General features: G+C 55.7%; 1 protein-coding gene across 1 annotated transcript in view; it reads right to left on the bottom strand.

Annotated features, from left to right (window-relative positions):
• Positions 1-1067: 1067 nt before the first annotated feature.
• Positions 1068-21807, bottom strand: part of SLC9A1 (solute carrier family 9 member A1) — a 48545-nt gene continuing 27805 nt past the window's right edge. Inside the window, exons 2-12 of the mRNA XM_004741078.3 lie at positions 14309-14769; positions 10813-11063; positions 9414-9631; positions 8052-8254; positions 6260-6349; positions 5721-5791; positions 5428-5601; positions 5046-5160; positions 4834-4935; positions 3518-3590; positions 1068-2901 (exon numbers count right to left, since the gene is read on the bottom strand). Coding sequence (XP_004741135.1) covers positions 2564-2901; positions 3518-3590; positions 4834-4935; positions 5046-5160; positions 5428-5601; positions 5721-5791; positions 6260-6349; positions 8052-8254; positions 9414-9631; positions 10813-11063; positions 14309-14769 — 2096 coding nt within the window. The 3' untranslated portion in view covers positions 1068-2563. The remainder of the gene's footprint in view (positions 2902-3517; positions 3591-4833; positions 4936-5045; positions 5161-5427; positions 5602-5720; positions 5792-6259; positions 6350-8051; positions 8255-9413; positions 9632-10812; positions 11064-14308; positions 14770-21807) is intronic.

Consider the following 21807-nt stretch of genomic DNA (forward strand, 5'->3'; position numbering starts at 1 on the left):
ATTTACTGCAAGGCTGACCTCTGTGGGCTGAACCCGGTGAAGTCACTCGGGGGCCTTCCCTTCTGACTTTCAGATGGGCAGGGCAGTCCCCTCCCATAGTAACAGCTATATTACTCCCTCCTCTGGCTCTTTGGGTCAAGGGGTTATAACAGCTTCGCTGTAGTGTGAGCCCCCGGGGCCCCATGCCTGCGAGGTTCCCTTCACCCTACCCACACCTCTGTCAAGAAACTTTTAGTTGAAGGGTCTTTGCTACCCCTTGGAATGTACCATCTGTTTTTCTTTTTGGGGGCAGCGGCTGATACAGGAATTGGTGCTTTGGTCCTTCCCTACAGTCCTTTTGCTACTGACCACTCTGGACTCCTGGTCTGAGCAAATGAGCCGCTTTCCCTGGGCAGCCCAGTTGCCAGGGGTGCCCGGGGTATGTGCCAAGGCCCCACTGCCCTCTGGCGGTCAGATCCTGGAAATGCACCTCGGGGATCCACCACCAAACTGAACCCCCAGGACCCGGCACTGTGCTGACCCTTACCCACCGGAGCACTTTCACCCACGCATATTGTCCCCACTTCACAGGTGACAGAACCTTCCTGTGGTCCTTCATAATAAATCAAAATCTGTAACAAAGGGCCATTGGGTCCTATCTTTGCCTCCCTTCCTCTCACCCTCTGGACTCAGCCACACCAGCCTCTTCTCAGATCCTAGGTCTTTGTGCAGCTCCCAGTTAGAATATTCAGGAACTCTCTGAAACCTTCTTCACCTGATTAACCTCAGCTCATTTTCTAGTCCTTCCTTAAGTTGACTCAGGACAGTCCCCCTTGCCCCCCACCCCCATTCACTGTCATTCACCAACACACTGGGTTTTCCATGCTGCGGAGGCTAAAGGTGCCTGAGGGCAGGGAGCGCCCTGCTGTGCTTTATTCATATTTTCTCTCTCTCTGGGCACACAGCACCACCAGCTGCCATGCCAGACACTGAGCTAAGACCTTCAGGCCCCCAGGAGCTAAGTCTTTCAAGCCCCCAGGCCACCCTCCTTCCCCTGATGTCCCAGTTCCTAGGAAGCAGCCCCCAACTCTGTAAAAAACTCACACCGATTTATTAGAATATGAAAAAGATCCGGTTTCTTCCCTACGGGAGGCAGAGCAGCAGCAGCTGTGGTGGCTTGGAACACGGTTGTCAACGTCACCCTTGCGTGGTGACTCCTGCCCCAAACAGCACTTGCATGGAGAGAAGGAGGGGGAGACAGAGGAGCACCCACTGCCCAGTCCGGGAGAGGGACACTCTGACTATTGCACAATCCTGGGGAAGGACAGATACCACCAGGCCCAGGCCTGGCCATGGTGGCTGTGGGGGTGGGAGTGTGTGCCTGTGAGCAAGGGCCTCTGGGGGCCCAGGACTCTGCCCACCCACCAGTCCTGGTGGGGTGGGAGAGGCTTGGGGAGGCCTTCTCCCCTAAGGCCTGGGCTCCACAGCAGGCTGGGTGCAGTGCACAGAAGAGGTCTGGGGGCCCAGGGTGTGGAGAGGGATGAGAGAAAAGAACAGGCCAGCAGGAACTGAGGGTCAGGCCCAAGAGCACAGAAAGTGCTAGAAGGCCCAGCATCAGTGAGTTAGAATTGGGAACTGGAGTGAAGGAGGTCACTTCTAAAATCATAGCCTTGGGGCCATAGTTAAGAGCCCAGGAGGCAGAGGGAGTGTTGGGCAGGATAGGCACAGACGAGGAGGGGTAATTCTCTGGAGTAGGAGGGCTAGAGCTCTGGTAAGCCAGGGGTTTTCAAAATGTTTTAAAAACAGGAATGCCCTCTGTGCAAATTGAATCATACATGGAGTGTGAACAAACAGAACAGATAAAAAGGCAGCACTTTCTGGAGCCAACAGTCCTTCTCCTGACAGTCACCCCTGGAGGGTCCGGTGGTCCGCACTGGGGTAGTCCAGACTGTCCAAAGCGCCCCAGCTCTAGTCAGAGAAGCTCAGAGATGCCGTTAGCCTGCAGCTCTGAGCTGGACAGGTTGGGGGCTGGCCAGGGGGACAGAGCTGGCAGGAGGAGCGCAGGGCTGCCGGGTGTCACTGACCCCTACGCCAGTCGGATTCCTGGTCCTCCAGTCTTTCTGCTGTTAAAGCAGGGCCTGGCCTAGGCCAGGAGAGGTCTTGGCTCCTTCCCTTTCCTGGTGGGACCAAGGCTGAGCCAGAGGCTCTTTGGTTAGGAACTAAGATTGGTTTGAATGAGGAGGTGGATGGAGTGGGCAGCAGGCCTCCGAGGGCTGGGACTCTCGAGGCCCTAGGCCAGGTCTGGGAGAGAGCCTGAATCGGGAAGGGGCAGGATCTGCCTCACAGCCCGACAGTTCTGCCAAATGGATTGGGAAGGCAGTTCTGGTGGGAGGGAGGGTGCTTCCCAGGAGGCAGGGGGAAGCCGTGCTGCGGTGGGGGCTGTGGGCCCAGCTGCCATGCGGTTGGGGGAGGGGCAGGGCCAATCCAAGTCAGGAAGAATGAAGGGAGCCCCCAGCTCCCCCAGCAGCCCCTGCTCTGGTGGGAGAGTCTGTGTTGGGATGGGCACTGCCCACGGACCCCAGCGCTACTGCCCCTTGGGGATGAAAGGCTCTCCCTCCCCAGGCTCAGGGTGGGGACCTGGGTCACTGAGGCAGCGCTGTATCCTCTGGGAGCTGGGGCTGTCACTTGGCGCAGGGGTGAAGACATCATCCGTGCCAGGGGAAGAGGGCTCCTTGGTCCGCATCACAATGCCCCCATCATCATCCTCATCCTCCTCCGCCACCCTGGCTGGATCCCGGTTCAGCCCCAAGACCTTCCCCTTCAGCTCCTCATTCACCAGGTCCACGGACTCGGGCGACTGCGGGGAGGCTGGGTCGATGGTGATAACTGGCAAGTCGGCCTTCGGCTCGTAAGCCAGTGGATCTGGGGACCAAGAGCAAAACCCAAGCTGGCTTCTGCCCCAAGCCCTGCCCAGCAGTGCCCCCTCCTTGGCACGTGCCAGCAATTCCCACAGAACCTTCCTGTGAGGGCGGCCATGCTGCCATGTTTCAGGATCACTTGCGTGGACCTGGATGAGGCCTGATGAGCAGTTTCTCTTCCCCTCACACTAGGCCCTATGTCCCTCTCTGCACACCAGGGGCTCCCTAGGTAACCCCGCCCAGACCATTAGAGCCCTCTCCTGAGTCACCATGTGTCCCCAGGGCCCAGGCCTGAAGAAGGCCTGTCACTGTCTCGCCCACGTGCTGAACATCCCAGTGGTGCAGACTTCCTGCCTCCTTGCCAGGCATCAAACCCCTTCACAGTTCTCCCCATAAGCCCCATATAGAGCACCTCTGTCCCTGGAAAGGACAGTTGGGGAACCCCCAGGTCCACCTGATATAGAAGGAGCTCATGTCGTAGGAGGAGGTCAGCAGGAGAAGCCTGTCCTCTCCAGTGGCTCTCTGAGGCCCATTCCTGCTGGAGTCTCACCCTCAAGGGACAGTGGCACTGAGTGTGTGCCCTCCAGACCCCTCTCCAGGCTCCCTGTGTCCCGGCTCACCTGAGCCAATGCGGGCCCTCGACATGGTGGGGGAGTCCAGCTTGTGGGCCGGCACCGTCAGGTAGTTGTTGATCTGACAGAGAAAGGGCAAGACAGGGGTAAGCACAGGCAGCCCCTCGGGATGGCGCCCGAGGCTGAGTCACCCCCTCCTTTGGCATGTTTGGGGCCCGCGGCCTCTCTGGTGGTTCCTCTTCAGGCTCGTCTGTCTCTGCCAGCACAGAAGCCATGCTGGCTGGCCCTTCAGGGGTTCCTGAAGGCTTGGCCCAGCCTCTGTCAAGCTGTATGATCTCTGGAGCAGCCTTAAACAGCCCTGCTTCTCCCACAGCACCCCGGCCCGTCTCTATTCCTGTCCACACTTGCCCCAGAGGTCCAGACCCATAAAGTCAGCTCAGGAGTTGGCACCTGGACCCCAAGTGGCCGCCAGGTATCTCAGTGCAATAGGCTGGAACTAAACTCGGATTCTTCTCTTCCCTCAAGACCTTGTTGATGCCATTCTCCGCACCCCCTACTGAAACCACCGCTCCCAACATCCCAGACCAGAAGGCTGGAGAGGACTCCTCTTCCCTCTTCCCACAGCCCACCTCACTAATCCAGGCCACCCCCCACCCCTTCCCAAGTTAGCCCCTTGCTCAGACCCCTTCACGGCTCTCCATGCCCTTGGCATAAAGCCCAAAGCCTGACACCGTTAACAAGCTTTCTAGAAAGCGGAACCCTCTCAGTTGCTACAGTGGGCCATGTTCTGTGACTGGGAACTGAGGCACACAGCCTGGGCCTTCCTCTGCCCACACTGCCTTCCTCTTGGCCCTGTTCCTGAGCTTCCCCTGCCTGCCCCCCTGCTCGGAGTGCTCCTGGCCCCTTGCACTTCCTGTCCTGCCTGGGTCACTGCATGAGAAGCTCAGCAAGGCATGGACTGGGCTGATGCACCACTGTCCCCACAGAGGCCACTCTGCTGCACAGCACTTGGGAACCACTCAAAAACTGTTCCTGAGCAAACGATCGAGCACACGTATGCCTTGCTTTGTGATCTTTCCCCGGGCCTTAGTTTTTTTTGGGAAGAAATGCGTGGTTCGAGCACACAGATAGACTCAGAGGCCTGCGGGTGCAGTGAGTGGGTGTCTTTGCTGCCCTGAGTGGGGAGGTAGAGGAGGAGGCAGCTTTCTGGAACCTGTCCTGGGGCTCCGTCTTCGAGACAAGCAGAGGAGGCCAAAAAACACGGGCAGTGGCTCTCTCTTCAAAGGGGCTTAAGGGCAGGGATGTTGGAGGAAGAACCCAGACTCCCCGTGAAAGGCAGGAGCCAGCTCCAGGCCCTCACCCACCTTCTGCTCTAGCTGCCGGGCCTTCTGTCTGCGGAGCAGCATCTGGTTCCAGGCCTCCTCGTAGGGATCTGCCACCAGGGTGTGTCTGTTGTAAGACCGCAGCTGTGGGGGGAACAGCTTTCAGGCCCCAGAAGCCGGGCCCAGTGGGGGCCAGGGCTGGAGCAGAGGGCCTGCCCTGCTGTAGGGGTGCCGGGCAGGGAGCAACCCCTCACCCGCTGCCTGGTCTTCTGCAAGTTGTTCCTCAGGATTTTGCGGATCTCTTCCTCCTTGTCCTTGGACAGTGCCGGCAGGATGCGCTCTGCAGGCAGGGACTTGGGGTGGATGTTCCTGGACGACAAGGCACAGGTTAGGTCCCCAAGAAATTCCTGTGACCCTTGAGCCTGCTGGGCTGGGCCAGGAAGTCAGGCTGGCCTGGGTGGGGGCGGGGGAGGTGTCCTCTGTGGCCCTGTGGCTCTCTCACCCACCCTGCCTGGACAACACCTGGCCTGCCACCACCCCTCCCAGAACCCCCTCCCCTGGTGGGTGGCCTTCTAGGTTTCTGGGCAGGGGTTGGGTGTGGGTGCAAAAGCTGCCAGCGTCATCATTGGCACTCACTGCATGGAGACAGTGGAGACAGCAGAAGGGATCTTGCCCATGCCCCCGCTCTCCACCAGCTCGATGGCCTGCTTCATCTCCATCTTGTGGTAGAAGGCAATGAGCTGTGGCTCCTTGGAGCGCTCCCCGGCTATCAGACACTTCTTCACGTACTTCTTGTTAAACCGGTTGAGCCTGGTGGAGGCAGGGAGGAGAGGTGTGGAGCCAGCTCCTCAGGGTGGGGAGACACCCAGGCCGGGGGAGACCCTCCCCTGCCCCTCCCCACCCACCTGCCCACCAGGCCTGCCACCTACTTGTCCTTCCAGTGGTGGTGGCCGTAATGGCCACAGATGTCCTCGATGCCTGTCAGAAGGTGGTCCAGGAACTGAAATGGGCCCAAGGCCAAGTCAAGCCTCACTACTGGGCTGCTTCCCTACCAAGACTTCTGAATGGGCCCCCATTTTCCACCCTAGTGCAGCTCTGCTCAGCCCAGCCTTGCAGTTCCAGGAGCAGCCAGGAGGTGGCACCAACATCTCATCCTGAACTCGCAGCACCTCAAACCCCTCCCTGTCACACCCCAGCGGAGCCCCCTTCCCCGAATCCACATGAGCCCAACGCTTGGGATAGGTTCCTACTAGAGGTAGAGATGGCATGACACCCCCTCCTAGGGCTCCTGGTTGCCCACACCACACCTGCCTATGGTTCGATCGGGCGACCTCAAGCAGCTAAAGGACCAGCCGGAACTGGGATGAGGGAGGATGGGGCCAAGTGAGGAAACTGACGTGAGGCCTAGTTGCCCCCCAGCTCCCTGAGCCTTCTCCTACAACCAAGGCCAAGGCCCAGTTTCCAGTACCTGTGTGTGGATCTCCTCGTTGATAGAGCGCTTTGTCTCTTGCTTTTTCTTCACAGCCAACAGGTCTACCAGGGGCCGAATGGTCATGCCCTGGGGGGCAGGTGGGCGTTAGGCACTCGCGGTCTGCTACCCTGGCAGGGAGACCACGGGGTGTCCCCCCTCCCTCACCCCTAGAGCCCCTGAAGCCAGGATGCCCTCTGCTCTGAGGTCCCCACTTTCCCAACCTGCATGTCAGCCATGGCTCAAAGGCAGGTCCTATCTAAGATCTGCTTCCTCCCAAGGACACAGCCCCTTCCAGCTAAATGACTCACACACCGGTCATCTAGCCCGGGTGAGGGGTCAGAGGGCCTGGGTTCAAATGTGGGCTCCACCACAAACATGCGTTGCAACCCCAGAGAAGTCGGGGCCGGCTGATAGGGAAAACCACTTCACAGGACTGTAGCTGCCCAGTCCAGAACAGCAGCGGGAGCAGCTAATCTCATCGTGTGTGTGCCCTCTGCCAGAGCCAGGGGTGACTTACTTAAGTATTCGCTCCGGCATGCCCACATGGACCCTGAGAGGTAGGTTCTTCCACTGTTTCTATCTTATAGGTGAGAGATTAAGTAACTTTCTCAGAGTTTACAGAACTAGTAGTAAAGCTGGATTCACACCCAGGCAGGGAGGCCCCTCTCTCAGTGCGGACTTCATTGAAAATGGACTTGGTAAGCCATCAGCGTATACAACTGCCAAGTCAAGGTGATAAAATATTTTTGACAATGGAAACAGTGCAAGAGGGCAAAAGAGGCAGTCCCCTATCCTTAGAAGGGACAGAAGGGGAGTCTGGCCCCAGGAGGATGCCTGGGCAATGCTGTTTCCCATCTAAAGCTTTGCCAAGGGGCACCTGGGTGGCTCAGTGGGTTAAGCCTCTGCTTTCGGCTCAGGTCATGGTCTTGGGGTCCTGGGATTGAGTCCCGCATCGAGCTCTCTGCTCAGCGGGGAGCCTGCTTCCCCCCTATCTCTCTCTGCTTGCCTCTCTGCCTATTTGTGATCTCTCTCTGTCAAATAAATAAATAAAATATTAATAAATAAATAAACAAATAAAGCTTTGCCAAGATTTGCGTCTACGAAAGACGGAAGGGATAGAGAAACGGAGGCCTGGACAGACTTGTTTCTCATTTGCCCAAAGTCACAGGTCAGGTAAGATGGAGCACTGATGCCATCCTGGCTGGGTTTCCTTGGGGATTCTGAAAAGGGTAGGGGACTCTCCCCTAAGCCAGGGTCATTTAAATGCATGGAAATCACTGGCCAGAGGCTGGAAGGACTCCAGGATCATCTAGGCCAACCCTCTCACTTCGCAGGTGGGGAACCAAGACCCAGAAATGGGAGGAAGGTCTTTCCCAGCAGAGCCCACACTGACTCCAGACCTACTGCCCAGCTCAGCAACTTATCTCGCTCCACCCCCACATTTTGTGCTATTATTTCCATTTTACAGGCACAGAAACTGAGATCCTAAAATAGCAAATCATTTCCCTAAAGCCCTGTACCGGGCACCATGGGCCTGCTGACTCTGCCTACTTCTCTCAGCACTGTCTGGATTTCTAAGTTAGACAGTGTTCTGACTGGTCGCTCATTATCCTAACTCCCCCTTCACAATTAAGTTAAGTGAGGACCTGAAGGGGGAGCGCCTTGCCCAAGACCGCGTAGCAAGTTCTTTGCAGACTAGAACCCGTGGCCCCCTGTCAGGTTGGGCGCCTCTTCCTTCCACTGGCAGAGTCAGGGTCCCCAGGCGGGGCTGCTCTGCCTTGTCCAGCACCTGCACAAAGACGGTGAAGAAGATGACCGTGATGATGGCAGTGAGGAACAGGTCACACATGGGGAAGTGCTTCTTGTCCAGGAGGTAGCCCAGGGAGAAGGCGATGGCCCCGCGCAGGCCCCCGTACGCAATGATGAACTGGTCCTTGGGGGTCAACTTCACGATTCGGAACTTGTTGATGAACCAGGTCAGGCCCAGCACCCCTAGCAGGAAGGGCAAGGAGAGCGTCAGCCTGTCCCCAGGCCTTCCTGGCTGCTGCACCCACAGCTGCTCTGCCTGGAGGCAGCCCCCGCGAGCACGCCCACCCAGTGCACTCCCTTCCTGGGTCCCTCAGCGAAGAGCTGGATTCTCAAGGGGCTCTCCCAACCTGGGTGTGCTCTAGAGAGCGTCACAGCCGCCTCCAGAGACTGAAAGTCAGCAGGGAGCTGGGGGAAGAGCTGAAACAAGACTGGCCCCAAGTTGGTATCTAGTCATTTTGATGGGTTCATGGGATTTACTTTTCCACAGGCTTCAAATTTTCCATAATAGAAAGCTTTTAAAAAAAAATGCAGAGATCTTGGGGTGCCTGGGTGGCTCAGTGGGTTAAAACCTCTGCCTTCAGCTCAGGTCACGATCCCAGGGTCCTGGGATCGAGCCCCGCATCGGGCTCTCTGCTCAGCAGGGAGCCTGCTGCCCCACCTCTCTCTGCCTGCCTCTCTGCCTACTTGTGATCTCTGTCTGTCAAATAAATATAAAATCTTTAAAAATAAATAAATGCAGAGATCTGGATTCAACCTCAACCCACGGAGCTAGAATCTCTGGAGGATGAGGCCCAGGACTGAACAGATTTCCAGTCTATCAAGCAGATGCGATAGGCAGTCAGGGGCAGGGACTGAGAGAGGAGTAGAGTGAGATCTGGAAGGGGAAGACACAGTTCCTGAGTTGAGGTGTGTCTGGAAAGCACAAGCAGAACCCAAGGACCGGAGGCCTGGTCCCTATACGTGGCCGGGGCCGGCGGCATAGACGGGTCTGCAAGCGCTCAACTCATCTGTGCCCCGAGACAATGCAGAGAACATTCACAGACCAGGGGTCCCTGAGGCCCCTCCGTTCTCACACACAACCATCTTCCCAGAGGTCACAGACTCCCCGTGAGCCATCATGAGGCCCACCAAAGCCTCAGCATGGCAGAGAGGGGCAGGGAAGCCCCAGCTGTGCAGCTGTGAGGGGAATCGCCAGCAGGTGACCCAGCTGGGCCCTTCATACGGGGTCTCCCACCCCAGCCCAGTTCCTGCCTCCACAGCACGCGCACACAGGGTACACGCATGCGCACACAGACGCGCACGCACGCACACACCTCTCCCCTGCTCCAGCCCGGGACCTCACCCAGCACTCGGGCGATGAGGCAGAAGAGCAGGGTGCTGATGACAAAGGTCCAATTCCAGTGGTGGGACCCAGCCACGGTGGAGACGCCAAGGAAGATGAAAATGAGGGTCTCACTGACGCTGCTCCACATCTTCAGGAAATATTTGATGGTCGTGTGGGACTTGTGGGAGATGTTGGCCTCCACGTAGGGGCGCATCACCACTCCCGAGGCGATGAGCCTGGGGTCAGGGAAGAGCAGAGTTCAGGGCTCAGTGGATCTGCACCTTCCCAGAGCCCTTCCATGGCTGGGGAGGCGGACAGGTGCCCCCGACAGGTCAGAACCCGCTGTGGGCTCTACCTAATTTATCTCCATCCTCTCACTCAACGCTCCAGACGTGGGCAGATGAAGGATCTGAGAGGTAGAGAGATTGTTGCCTGTCCACTGTCACCCTGCCAGTGAGCTAAGATGCAAACTAAGGTCTGCCCAAATCTAAAGCCTGTGCCTCCCCCACCGCTGCCCTGCCCTGGCCATGCTGCCGTCTAACAGGAGTCAGTTACAAATGTCCATGGCCTTGCTTTATTCCCCCAGAGCACAGTGTCTCTCCCACATGGAGGTCTCCCTAGGCAGCTCTGTCCCAGGCACCTGCTCCCTGCCTGGCGTCCATACCTGGCTCTGCTCCTGCTGACCTGGCCTCCTCAAGGTTACCCCGAATCCGATGGGATCGGGAGGGAGACAGACCATAAGGAACCCTTAATCTCACAAAACGAACTGAGGGTTGCTGAGGGGTGAGGGAGTAGGGAGGGTGGCTGGGTGACGGACATTGGGGAGGGTATGTGCTATGGTTGAGTGCTGTGAAATGTTTAAATAAGTCTGATGGTTCACAGACCTGTACCCCTAGGGCAATAATATACTACATGTTAATAAAAAGAAGTAAATAAAAAGAAAAGTTGGAATGAAAAAAATTAAAATTTAAAAATTTAAAAATTTTTAAAAAGGTTACCCCATATCCCCCAATCTGGCCTGCCCTTTGTATTTCCAATGTGTTCCCCTACTGGGCAAACCTTTGCATCTCACTGCCTCTCCACAGTCCCTAGATTTCAAGACCTGGCTGAGGCCCCAGGACCTTCAGGAATCCTCATGGCAATGGAGGTGCCAGGCCTCCTTGCTGGGGCTGTGGAAGGGCACAGTGAATGTGAGAGCCTGTGGCTGGCTACAACCAAGGGAACTCCCTTCGAAGCAGAAAGTAGCAGCGCTGAAGCTTTCCAGAACTTTAAACTCAATGGTTCCAGGGGCAGTTGCCTGGTGCGTGAGTCTCATCCCAGGGCTGGAAGCCGGGCCTGGGGAACTCCCTTGTGACCCCTGCAAGCACGGGGAATCGAGGTTGGCATCCCTCCCCCCCCAGGCTGCACCCAGACTCACGCCATGATGCCTGACAGGTGGAAGAGCTCAGCTGACAGGTAGGCCATGTAGCTGTAGAGGAAGACGAACAGCGGCTCGATGACGCGGATGTGGGCCGTGAATCGGGAGGTGAAGGCTGCGATGACCCCGTAGACCACACCCACAAACACCCCGCCCAGGGACACCACGAAGAAGCTCAGGAAGCCGAGGACGATGTCCACAATGCCCACTCGGTCATAGTTGGCAAACTCCTCAAAGAGGTGATACAGGACCTGGGAAGGGGGTGTAGGCTGGTCGGCAGGAGGGCAGGGCCCTGGCTCCGCCCCTCACCCCAGCTCCCTGGGGTCCGCTAGGGCTATCGCATGCCCTCCACTGAACCACGGCCACAGGAGGCGGCCATATGATAGCAGAGAACCATGGTGCCAAGGAGGTGGTCAAAACCAGTGGCCAAGGGCCTGGAAGGCCTTGTGTCAGGGCTACAGCGTGCTGTGCTGGGTAAGAGCACATACTCTGAAGCCAAACGAGCTGGGCCGGAACTGTGGCCCTCTTGCTCCCGGCTGTCTACGCAGGACAAAGCGGGACAAATTACTCCGTCTCCCTGCGCTTCACTTTTCCTCGCCATAAAATGGGGTAACGGTACCAACCTTATAGGGCCACTGTGAGGATGAAACTAGTTCATCAAGGCCAAGTGCACAGAACCAGGCCCATCACGGTATCAGCTACCACTGGCGCTACCCAGTGGCCCCTCTCACCATTTGACTTAGGCACATCATGTCCCTGTCTGGCTTTCAGTCTCTCCTTCAGCACAAAGCAGAGAAAGTTCAGACAACAAACCAGAACAGGACTTCTTAGCTTCTGGAAATTTCTGAAAATACACACAGCCGGGCCATACCCCCACTTGGGTTCCTTCTCGGGAGGTGGGGCCCAGAAATCTCTGCTCAACAAGGTCTCCAGGTGGCTACCACCAACAGCCAAGTTCAGAGGTAGTGGAACCAGCAGAGGCGTTGAGGCTTCCCCACCTCCTGGGCCGGGAACTGTCAGTGTAGTGCTGTCACCAGATGGTCAGATGTTTCAGGGGCATGTCACACATGATAAAGCCCATGGACAGTGGCTGTCCTGCTCGGCACACATCACGTGTGTTGTCTCATGAGGTAGGCAGGGAGCCAAAGTTGCCCGTTGCTTTCCCAAACAGAAGCTCAGGGTAGTGGAGTGACTTGACAAAGGGTCCCAGGCCCCGGCAGGAGCGTCAGGCCCAGAACTTGCTCCCTGGAGCAGTAGGTGGGCCCTCCTGGACAGGGGCAGCTTCTGTGTCAGCTCTCTGGCTACTGGGCCTACTCACACACAGCTTGCCAGGAAGCCAGCTGAGGGCTTTCCAGGCCGGAGAGCTGGGAGAGAGGGGAGGGGACCTGAGACCAGGCGGCTCAGGGGCTGCCTTCAGCTTTAATGTCGGGAAACAGGGCACTCGCCTTCATGCCCAGAGCTCTAGAAAGGGCCTGAGGTGGGCCAAGCAAGAAGGGGAGATGCCAAGCACTGGCCTGTCCCTGATGCTGCCTGGGCCATAGCTGTCTGGCAGACAGGGCAGGGCTCCAGTGGCGGGTAACAGGTGCATTCTCAGCTCTGGGCTACCTACACTTACTCCTGGTCTGAGGAGATTCATGGGTCCCAGGGTCTACCACGTGGACCCATGGGCAGGTGGACGGGGCAAGGTCCTCCTTTCCCACCTGGGTGTACTGTCAAAGGGACCAGGGAGGCAGCGCAGCAGAGTGGTAAGTGTGCAGGCTGTGCTCCCACTGTGTAGGTCACTTGCAATCACTTACCTGCTAATGTGACCCTGGACGAGTTTCCTAACCTAGACCAGTAGCTTAGTTTCCTTGCTTGGAAAAATGGGATAATCACAGTGCCAACCTCATGGAGTTTCTCTGTGGATTAGATGAGGCAATACGTGCTCATTGACAGGAAGTGCTCAGACAGGAAGTGAGCACGAGCAAGGACTACCAGCACAGCCACCACCAGGGGAGGCCTGGTTGGCCAAGCCTGCAATACACCCTTGAAATAACCACATCCCACTACTCCCCAGAAAGGCCAACCTGAACCCCAACACCCAGACCCAACTGGGGAGGGCTTTGTCTGTGGTACCCACTGGCGTGACGCCAGTAGGAACCTTGGGAGGATGTCAGGCTGGGTACTGCAATCCTTGTTACAGATGGAGAAACTGAGGCAAGAGCTGGTTCCAGAAGAACCAGCACTGGGGCCTGCTTGCTTAGATCAGGCTGCTGCTCTCTCAGCCCCATAAGGACCCCACGAAGGCAGCAGGGGAGGAAGAGGAAGAGGAGAGGGGAGGAAGCTGAGGCTGCCTGCAGCAAGCCAACCACTACTATGTCTCTTAGAAGTGTGGCTTCCTGAGGGATGCGGGGTGGGTGAAGAGGGAGTGTGTGAATGAGCGTACCCTGGCATGCACACGTGTCCTTGTGTTTCCTTACGTAAACAGCTGCTCTCTGAGGGGTCTGACTAGGAGCATGGGGGTGTTTTCACAACACGACATGAGTGTGCACATACACGTACGCCTTTCCTGAGGAAATCAGCTGGAGGAAGAGCTTGTGTTAGCACATATAGCGTGGCCAAATGCGGACTGCGCTGGGGGCATCTGTCCTTCCTAGCCCCTGAGTGGAAAGCATGGCCCACTCAGCTACTTTGCAGCTAGCAAAGCTGAGGCCCAGAGCGGTATAGTCACTTGCCTAAGACCACATAATAACAATAACAGCAACAATAATAAATATATTAATATTAATATATTAATATAATAATAATAGTGGCCAACCTCAGGCCAATCCATTTTATTAACCACTTTCTGGAGGGTTTTGTTTGTTTGTTTTTTGTTTTTATAACAAATTTTATTTTTATTTTTTTTTAAGTAGGCTCCATGTTGAACATGGGGCTGGAACTTGTGATTCGTGAGGTCGAGAGTCACATGCTCTACTGACTGAGCCAGCCAGGTGCCCTTCCTAGAGGTTTGGAGGGCAGGGTCCTTTCCACCACGGCTGCCCTTGAACTCTACACAAACTGAACTATAACTCAGGACTCAGCCAACAGGATGGCTGAACTGGCCCCCCAAGACTCAACGGCCTATGAAGGGTAAACTAAAGTCTAAAGGTGATACAGAATTTCACCAAGTTCACAACACTCGGACTCACAGTCCGAGTCAGGGACAGAGACGGTCTGGCCTGTAAAGGCCAGGAGCTCAGGACCTGACATCTGACAGACCTGGCTTCTAACCTTGGTTCTGCCACCTGTGAGCAAGTCGTCTGACTTCGGGGGCCCTGCTGCCTTCTCTGTAGTGCGAAAGTGGGAAACACCTCCCAAGGGCACCCCGGGGACTGGAAGAGGTAGCGCATGCCGCATGCTGAGCACGATGCCTGGCACACAGCCAGCGGGAAGGGAGATTTACGGTTTCGCTACTGCAATGAGCGGGTGGAGGTGGGATCCAGTCTGGACCTGGATTCAGGTCTGGGCCCCTCACCACAGTGACGGCGTCGTTGAGCAGGGACTCCCCGAAGACAAGGATGTGCAGCAGCTCATTGATGTGGATCTCCTCGAAGACGGCCAGCACGGCCACAGGGTCCACGGCGGAGATGATGCTGCCAAAGAGCAGGTTGTCCAGGAGCCCGATGTTGTTGATCTGCTCGCCGCCCACCAGGCACACGGCGTACATGAGACCGCCCAGGAAGAAGGCGTTCCACAGCGTGCCCACCACGGCGAAGATCAGAATGGTGCCCAGGTTCTCCGTGAACTGCCGCAGCGGCAGGAAGTAGCCGGCGTCCAGGATGATGGGTGGCAGCAGGAAGAGGAAGAAGACGTCGGACTGCAGGAAAGGGGGCGTCTCGCCCACGCCCTTGATCAGGCCCCCCACCAGCAGCCCCACTACGATCAGCAGGCAGCTCTCCGGGACGATGCTCGAGATAGTGGGGATCACGTGGAAACCTGCAGAGGGCGAGAGAACGGGAGGCTGTGGGCTTGCGGCGGCTGGAGAGAAGAGCAGCTGGTGCCAGGGGCTTGGCCTCAGAGGGCCGCTTTGGTAGCTCTCTGAGCCTCGACTTCCTCGCCCGTGACACACCAATGGTAATACCAGCTCCCCAGGGTTTGCTGTATACACGAAGTGACAATGTTTTTGAAGGGTTTTTTCAAAGGCTGTATGTACAGATTATCTCTGCCTCGGTCGTAGAGCGGTAGAAAGAAGCAGCTCTCTATGCCTCCAGAAGGCAGAGAGGAGCCACTGATTACCGAGGCTCCAGGTGTCCAAAGGCATCACCTCCACCTCCACTCAGACTCGTGCACTCTCCTGCCGAGCCCAGAAGCCAAACAATGAGCAATCAGTTTTGCATGTGAGATAAAACCTAGCTGCCATCTGTTTCTAGCTTAACCCCTGCCTCCACTTTAGAGATGGAGCAACTAAGGCTCAGAAAGGGGAAAGGACTTGCCCAAGGACATACAGCAAATTAGTAGCAGAACCGGGAGAGGACCCAGGTCTGACCCCCCAGCTCCCATCAAAACGAAGTTCGCTAAGTCGACCCCTGCTCCCCCTCCTCATCAAGGCATGAACATGCCCCCCTCACCCCACCTGAGACGTGTCAACCCCCTCCCCGAGGATGCAGTACTGGCCCACCCTGGGGCCCCCAAATCCAGAGCTGGGGAGTAGCAAAAACTCCATTCTGGGAGGTATTCTCTCAATGCCAGGTTTGGGCCCAAGCTCCCTAATGGGTTTTGGTTTTGTTTGGGGTAGGAAGACCCCAGCACCTATCTGCATTTTGGGCACCAAAAACCCCAGGGTCAGCTTGGTTAAGAAAGTATGATACTTGGGTGCCTGGGTGGCTCAGTTGGTGAAGCCATGTCTTCAGCTCAGGTCATGATCCTGGAGTCCCCGGATTGAGTCCCATATCAGGCTCCCAGCTCCACGGGGAGTCTGCTTCTCCCTCTGACCTTCTCCCCTCTCATGCTTTCTCTCTCTCTCTCCCTCAAATAAATAAGTAAAATCTTAAAAAAAAAAAAAAAAAGTATGATACTTTATTCAAGTGAAAAAGCTCTCGCTTTCTTCCTCCCCTCCCTAGCCCATGCGCTCTGTGCAGGCAGATTCCGTTTATAATCAGATGCCCAGGGCTAGGGACACAGTTGGTACTCAGTAAGTATCTACTGATTTGGAAATGCACAGGGCTAGGCCATTACTCACATAATTCCCGATAACCCATCTGGCCAGGCTTTGGCTCTCATTACCCCTGAGATCCTTGGGAAGGAGAAGAAACTTCGTTCCCCATGCCCAAAGCCCCTCCCACTCTCGAGTACTGATCTGGGTAGTGCCAGCAGAGCTACAAGTCAAGACTCACACTCGAAACACTAGCTAGGCCCAGAACACTGGCACAGTGCCAGGCTCCCAGGAGACACTCAAAACGTGGTGGAAAAAAACACATCTCCATCCCAGGCCAAGAGAGAACCCCAGAGCTACCACGTGCATTCTCCGGGCTTCAAAATGGACCTGACCAACCTCAACTCTTGCTGAAAATTCCCCAGTCTTTGGAGTGTCTACCAGTAAGCCCCAGTGTTCAACAGGCTGGTGCATGGAAGGGGCATTTTCCCCCAAACGAGCCACATCCTCTTTTGCCTGCAGATATCTGCCTGGTCTAGTCTGTCTCTCCAGAACACTATTCCTGTACCTCTATCCCTACTGCATGTGGCTGATGTCACATGCTTCTACCTGCCTCCTGTTCCTGGAAGCATTCCCTGACCACCTCTGTCTGCTCATGGTAGGGCAGGATTCCTCTGGCCCGATGTGGGACTCGATCCCAGTACCCCGAGATCATGACCTGAGCCGAAGGCAGCGGCTTAACCCACTGAGCCACCCAGGTGCCCCAACGTGGACATTTTCTATAAGCCAGGTTGTGCTGTGCACTGGGGACACGGAGGTGACGTGGAATCAGAACATCCATGACCAACTCACAGGAATTGCTTTTCCCAGTCTCAGGACCTTCGGACCATCAGGCCTCCCTCACTAGGTTAAGAGACAGCTGGCATTCCTGTGTGACAGAAGAAAACCTGGAGCTCAGAAGAGGCAGGACAGGCCAAGGCCACCCAGGACGGCAAGGTCCCAGGCCTCCTGACCTGGGTGCAGAGCACCTCCTTCCACAGAAGCTGGCTCCCACAGAACCTGGGGCTAGAGCCATGTTCCCAGAGCTGGTTCCCCAGGGTCTCCCTGTGTTGGCCCTGCCTCTTGGTGGGCAGGCCCTGACGGGTAAAGGCAAGGGAGGGAGGGGCCCAGGCTGAAGAGGCAGGTCTGGGATCCACTCTTGGCTCCTTATCTCCAGTAGGCGGCCCATTACCGAAAAGCAAGCTTCCAGGAGGGAGAGCGCAGTGGTGCAGGGAAGCGGGGCCCCGTGGGCCTGTTCGGGCTTGTCCCTCTTCCAAGGCCCTGACTCCACCAGCTGTTCCCACCCCCCAGCCCTGAAGAGTCTCCTTAAAATCCAGGAAGGTTGCTGACACCAGGTGTGGTGAAAGGGGCACGGTTGGGGTCCCAAGTCCCCTGACAAAAGCCCAGCCTTAAGGCGAGATCCTAAGATGCCAAGAACTAAGGCAAAACTTCCAAGGTCCAAGCTTTGTGGCCACAGTGATGTCATCAAGATGGAATCTGGGGTGAGGCAGAGGCAGTGAGAGTCAAAGCCAGAGCTGGAACAGAGCCTGGAGATCACCCAAGTCCTCTGCGCCTCGGACAGGGAAACTGAGACTCAAAGACAACCAGTGACCTGCCAGCGTCACTTGACCCTTCCGCCGTGAGAAGGCAGGAAGCTCAAGGCTCAGCCATCACTCAAAACCACATGGCCTCCTGGGAGGGCATCCAGTCCTCCCGGTGCAGGGACGCAAGAAGGTGTGGAATTCCTCATCTCAGGGCCACCCAGCGACCCACCCCCACAGTCCCCCCCACCGCAAGGCAGAGGCAACTCTGCATGTCCCGGATGGGGGCTGGTGGACGACTGCAGGAACAGAGGGACACACACGCTCACCCAGAGTCTCGCTGTATTACACGCTTACCAACTCCCTCTTACACACTCACCACACACATTCTCTCCCACACACGACTCTCACGTGTGCTCCCACTTACACACTCCCTTGTACACATACTTACCCTCATTATCTCTTACACACACTCCTCATACTCTTACACACAAACACACTCCCTCTTACACTCATCCACACTCTAGCTTATAACATTCTTACACACATTCATTCTCACCCTTTCTTACACATACACTCTCTCTCACACACACACGCACAGGCACACTGAACAGACCCTTGAGCTAACATCAAACTGGCAAGGGGCTCCCAGCGCCTCTGGAGCTTCTCGGTGCTCCACCATGAGAATGTTTTACTTCCGTCTCCTGGGATGGTCCCCATCGGCTGAGGCTCAGGCAGACAAAGCTTTTCCACACCACCCTCGGTTGCCGGGGTGACCGGACACCCCTGATCCCACTTTCCGCTGCCTCTCCCCTGGCCTGGGCAGTCAGAGGGGAGTGCCGGGAAGAGGGAGCCTCCTTGGCCCACCTGTGCCGGTCACCAGAGACCCCGGGGTGTGTGAGGGGCTCTGCCGCCCTAGTTCCAGGTCTGAGGACTGCTCTGGGGCTGCAACTCGGCCGGGTCCCAAGGGATTCCTGGTTGCACATGATTCCATTTCTCTAACTCCCTCTTCAACTGCCCCAGCAACCAGTCTCAACTACAGGCCTGAAAGGTAATACCTCGCAACGAGAACCTGGCACTCCACAGTTCACAGCAGCGTGCTCAAATGCTTTTTATCTCATTTGCACCTCACCACACCTCAGGAAGGTCACGACAGCCATCCCCCCATTTCACAGATGAGGAAACTGAGGGACAGAAAGGTTAAGCAACTTGCTCAAAGTCAGGTAGCTGATATTGCCTCAAACCCAGGCAGTCTGACTCCAGAGTTTGTGTTCTTAGCCATTCAACGCATCATCTCTTGCTTTTAATTTTGCATCTATGGGGAGCGTCAGTGCTCAGGCCCAAAGAGGCTCTGAGAGGGCCAGAGATAGCATTCTTTTTCTTTTTTTTTAAAGTTTGTATTTATTTATTTGACAGATCACAAGTAGGTAGAGAGGCAAGCAGAGAGAGAGAGGAGGAAGCAGTCTTCCTGCTGAGCAAGAGAGCCTGATGTGGGACTCAATCCCAGGACCCCAAGATCATGACCTGAGCTGAAGGCAGAGCTTAACCCATTGAGCCACCAGGTGCCCCAGAGATGGCATTTTTTTCCATGAGCTTTCCTCTAGGGAAGTCTCACCACTGTTCCCCTTCCAGTCCAGTGGCTAGTAAAAACCTTGGAAAATCCTTCCTATCTTTCAGGTCTGCCCCCTCCAGGAAGCCCTCCCAAGTTAACTCAGCCAGAAGTACTCAGTCTTATCGGCTAGATTTCTAAAGCAGCAGGTGGAAACAATCAGACTGCTCAGCCCGTCTGCTGGATCTATATTCAGCTCTGGTCTCCGCTGGGGCTGGAGGCTCCTCTGGGGTAGGAGGAGCTCTTATTCTTCTTTAGTCTGATTCTTTCCACCATCAACATGAGCTATGAGAACCAAGGATAAAGGACACACTCACAACACACTTAGCTAGCATCCCAGCAGATTGACGAACAGACCAGCAGAGACAAAGACATAAGAGCCAAGCCTCCCAGGGTTCCAGTCAGGGTTCTGGGCTGGGCAGCCTTGGGCATTTAAGTTTTGTCTTCTACTCTCAGCTTCCCCATCTGTGTAGAAGCCCATTTCAGAGGGTGTCTGGAGCACGAGAGGAAGTAATCGGGGCAAAGCATGCCAAACAATGCTGGCGCTCAATGTCACCAAAAAGTGGTGACCACTATTAGTATAATTTTTCTCCAAAACTGAAGTTTAACATGAATCACTCTACATTATGAAGACCTGTTGGTGTAAACTTGTCCATCAGTGGACATTAAGCTCCCTAAGGGTGGAAATTTTCCAGAGTCTTCTGGGTCTCCAGCTTCCAGCACAGAGTAGGCATTATTAACTCTCTGTGAACTAAGGTAAAGCTGCCTTTTAGATGTCAAGTGTAGGAAAGAGGAAGGAGGCGGGGATGACTAAATTTCAAGAGCAGGTGATGCTCCCAGGGCTGGGACCATTTGGACTGGGCTTTGAGGGATCAGTAGAAGTTTGCCAGAGAGAAAGAAAGAGAGAAGCAGAAGAAGAGCCATTCTAGGGTCTGTATCCTCTGAACTGCCCAGGACAAGAATCCTGCACATAGAGAAAGATGTTAAGGGTAATGAATAAGTGAAAAACAAGGAAAAAGACAGAGAAAGAGGAAGGGAGGCTGTCTTCACCAATCCTTTGCCAATATCCAAATATGAGTGCTGTTGTGAAGAGCACGGGAGATGTTACATGACAGATGTCGCATGTGTCTTTGAATCTCGGTCCTTACTCTGTAACTGGGGTGACGCTGCCACCCCCAGGGGAGCTGTGTAAATGTCATGGAGATAACTTAGAGCTCCTGGCCTCTGGGAGTCACCCAGTGAATGACAATCTTTAAACATGTAAACTGATAGTGGCCACTCAGTGATACTGTATTTGATCATGACGCACTTGAACATACACTGTCTAGCACGGAGAAGAAAGCACATACTAGACACTCCCGAGGGTCTGATACGAGGTCCTGCGCTGGGGTGTCTATGAGCTCCTCTCATTTCCTCTCTTGTATCCAGATCCTCATTTGATAGATGAAGGGGCTGAGGCAGAGAGAGGTGAAGTGACTTGCCCAAGACTACCTAGTCGGCAAGTGGCAGAGGCAAAATTAGAACCCAGGTCTCCGGATTGCCGGCCTTCTGCGCCATGCTGTGTTGATGGAAGCAAAGCCTGTCGGGATCAAGGGGGAGAGCATTCCAGTTTGCAATATGCCTCCGCCGAGGATGCAGCCATAAATAAGTCTGTTCCAAGTACCTGGGCGGGAATCGTCCCCCAGGCCGGGGGCATCGGGCTCTCTGTGCCTCCCCCTCTCGTCTTCCACATGGCACCTCTATTTCTTGCTTGTTTCGCTCCATAACACAGGGAGACAGGGCTCCACCCCCCGGGAACATCAAGTGTGGGTAGAAAATGAGCTAAAAAAGCTCTCTGAGAACACAAACAGCATGTATTAGGCTGCCTGAGGCGCGGAGAAAAGAAGACGGGGCCAGGAGGCCGACACCTGGATTCGAGGCCCAGCTTTGCCCTCTAGTAACCACCATGCTCTGGGCAATTCATCGCCCCACAGACCAGCCTTGGATGCCTCGTGTGTAGACAAGTGAGAATCAAGGGCTTGGACACAAAAGCAACACATACTTCGTGAAGCAAAAGCCTAACATCAGAGATGAAGAAGAGGGAAGAACAGAGATGCCACCTGGGCTGGAGGGGACCTGGTAGCCGAGGAGACTTGAAAGCAATCAGCAGAGTGACACAGCGACAGCTGCGCCCTCTCAGAGACCTCACAAGAGAGGTGCACCAGAGTGGGTGCTGCAATCAGGTTTCCAGGGTTGGGGAGCTGGCGGAGTTCAGGGTTAACCCTCAGCACTTAACCTACCATCCCCAATCCCTGAACTCCTCAAACCCCAACTCTGTGCACAGAGAGGAAAACTATTTTTCACCTTGAACTTCCACCAACCTTTCAAAACCTAATTGCCCCAACGGTGGCGGTGTCACCTCCTCTGAGAAGTCTTTCCCAAGCTCCCCAAGCTGAGTCAGGTGCTGCTCCTAACCATGGACCCAGGAGCTCTGTATCTGGGTCTTCTAGTCCGCTTGGCATCTCAGCACACGGTCTTGGGGCCCACGGGTGATGCTCAGGAAAAGCAGGTTCGGGGAATGATGGAAGCTTCTTTAAGAATGTGGGGTTGAAGCTGGGCCATATGAGCAGGAGACTGGAGGGGGAACAGTGTGAACAAATGGGCGGACAGGGGATCTCCGTAGTCTTCTGAGGACCCTGAAGCCTCCAGTCAGT

This window comes from Mustela putorius, unplaced genomic scaffold (assembly GCF_011764305.1).
Source record: "Mustela putorius furo isolate JIRA1106 unplaced genomic scaffold, ASM1176430v1.1 tig00003853_pilon_pilon_pilon, whole genome shotgun sequence".
Taxonomy (NCBI): domain Eukaryota; kingdom Metazoa; phylum Chordata; class Mammalia; order Carnivora; family Mustelidae; genus Mustela; species Mustela putorius.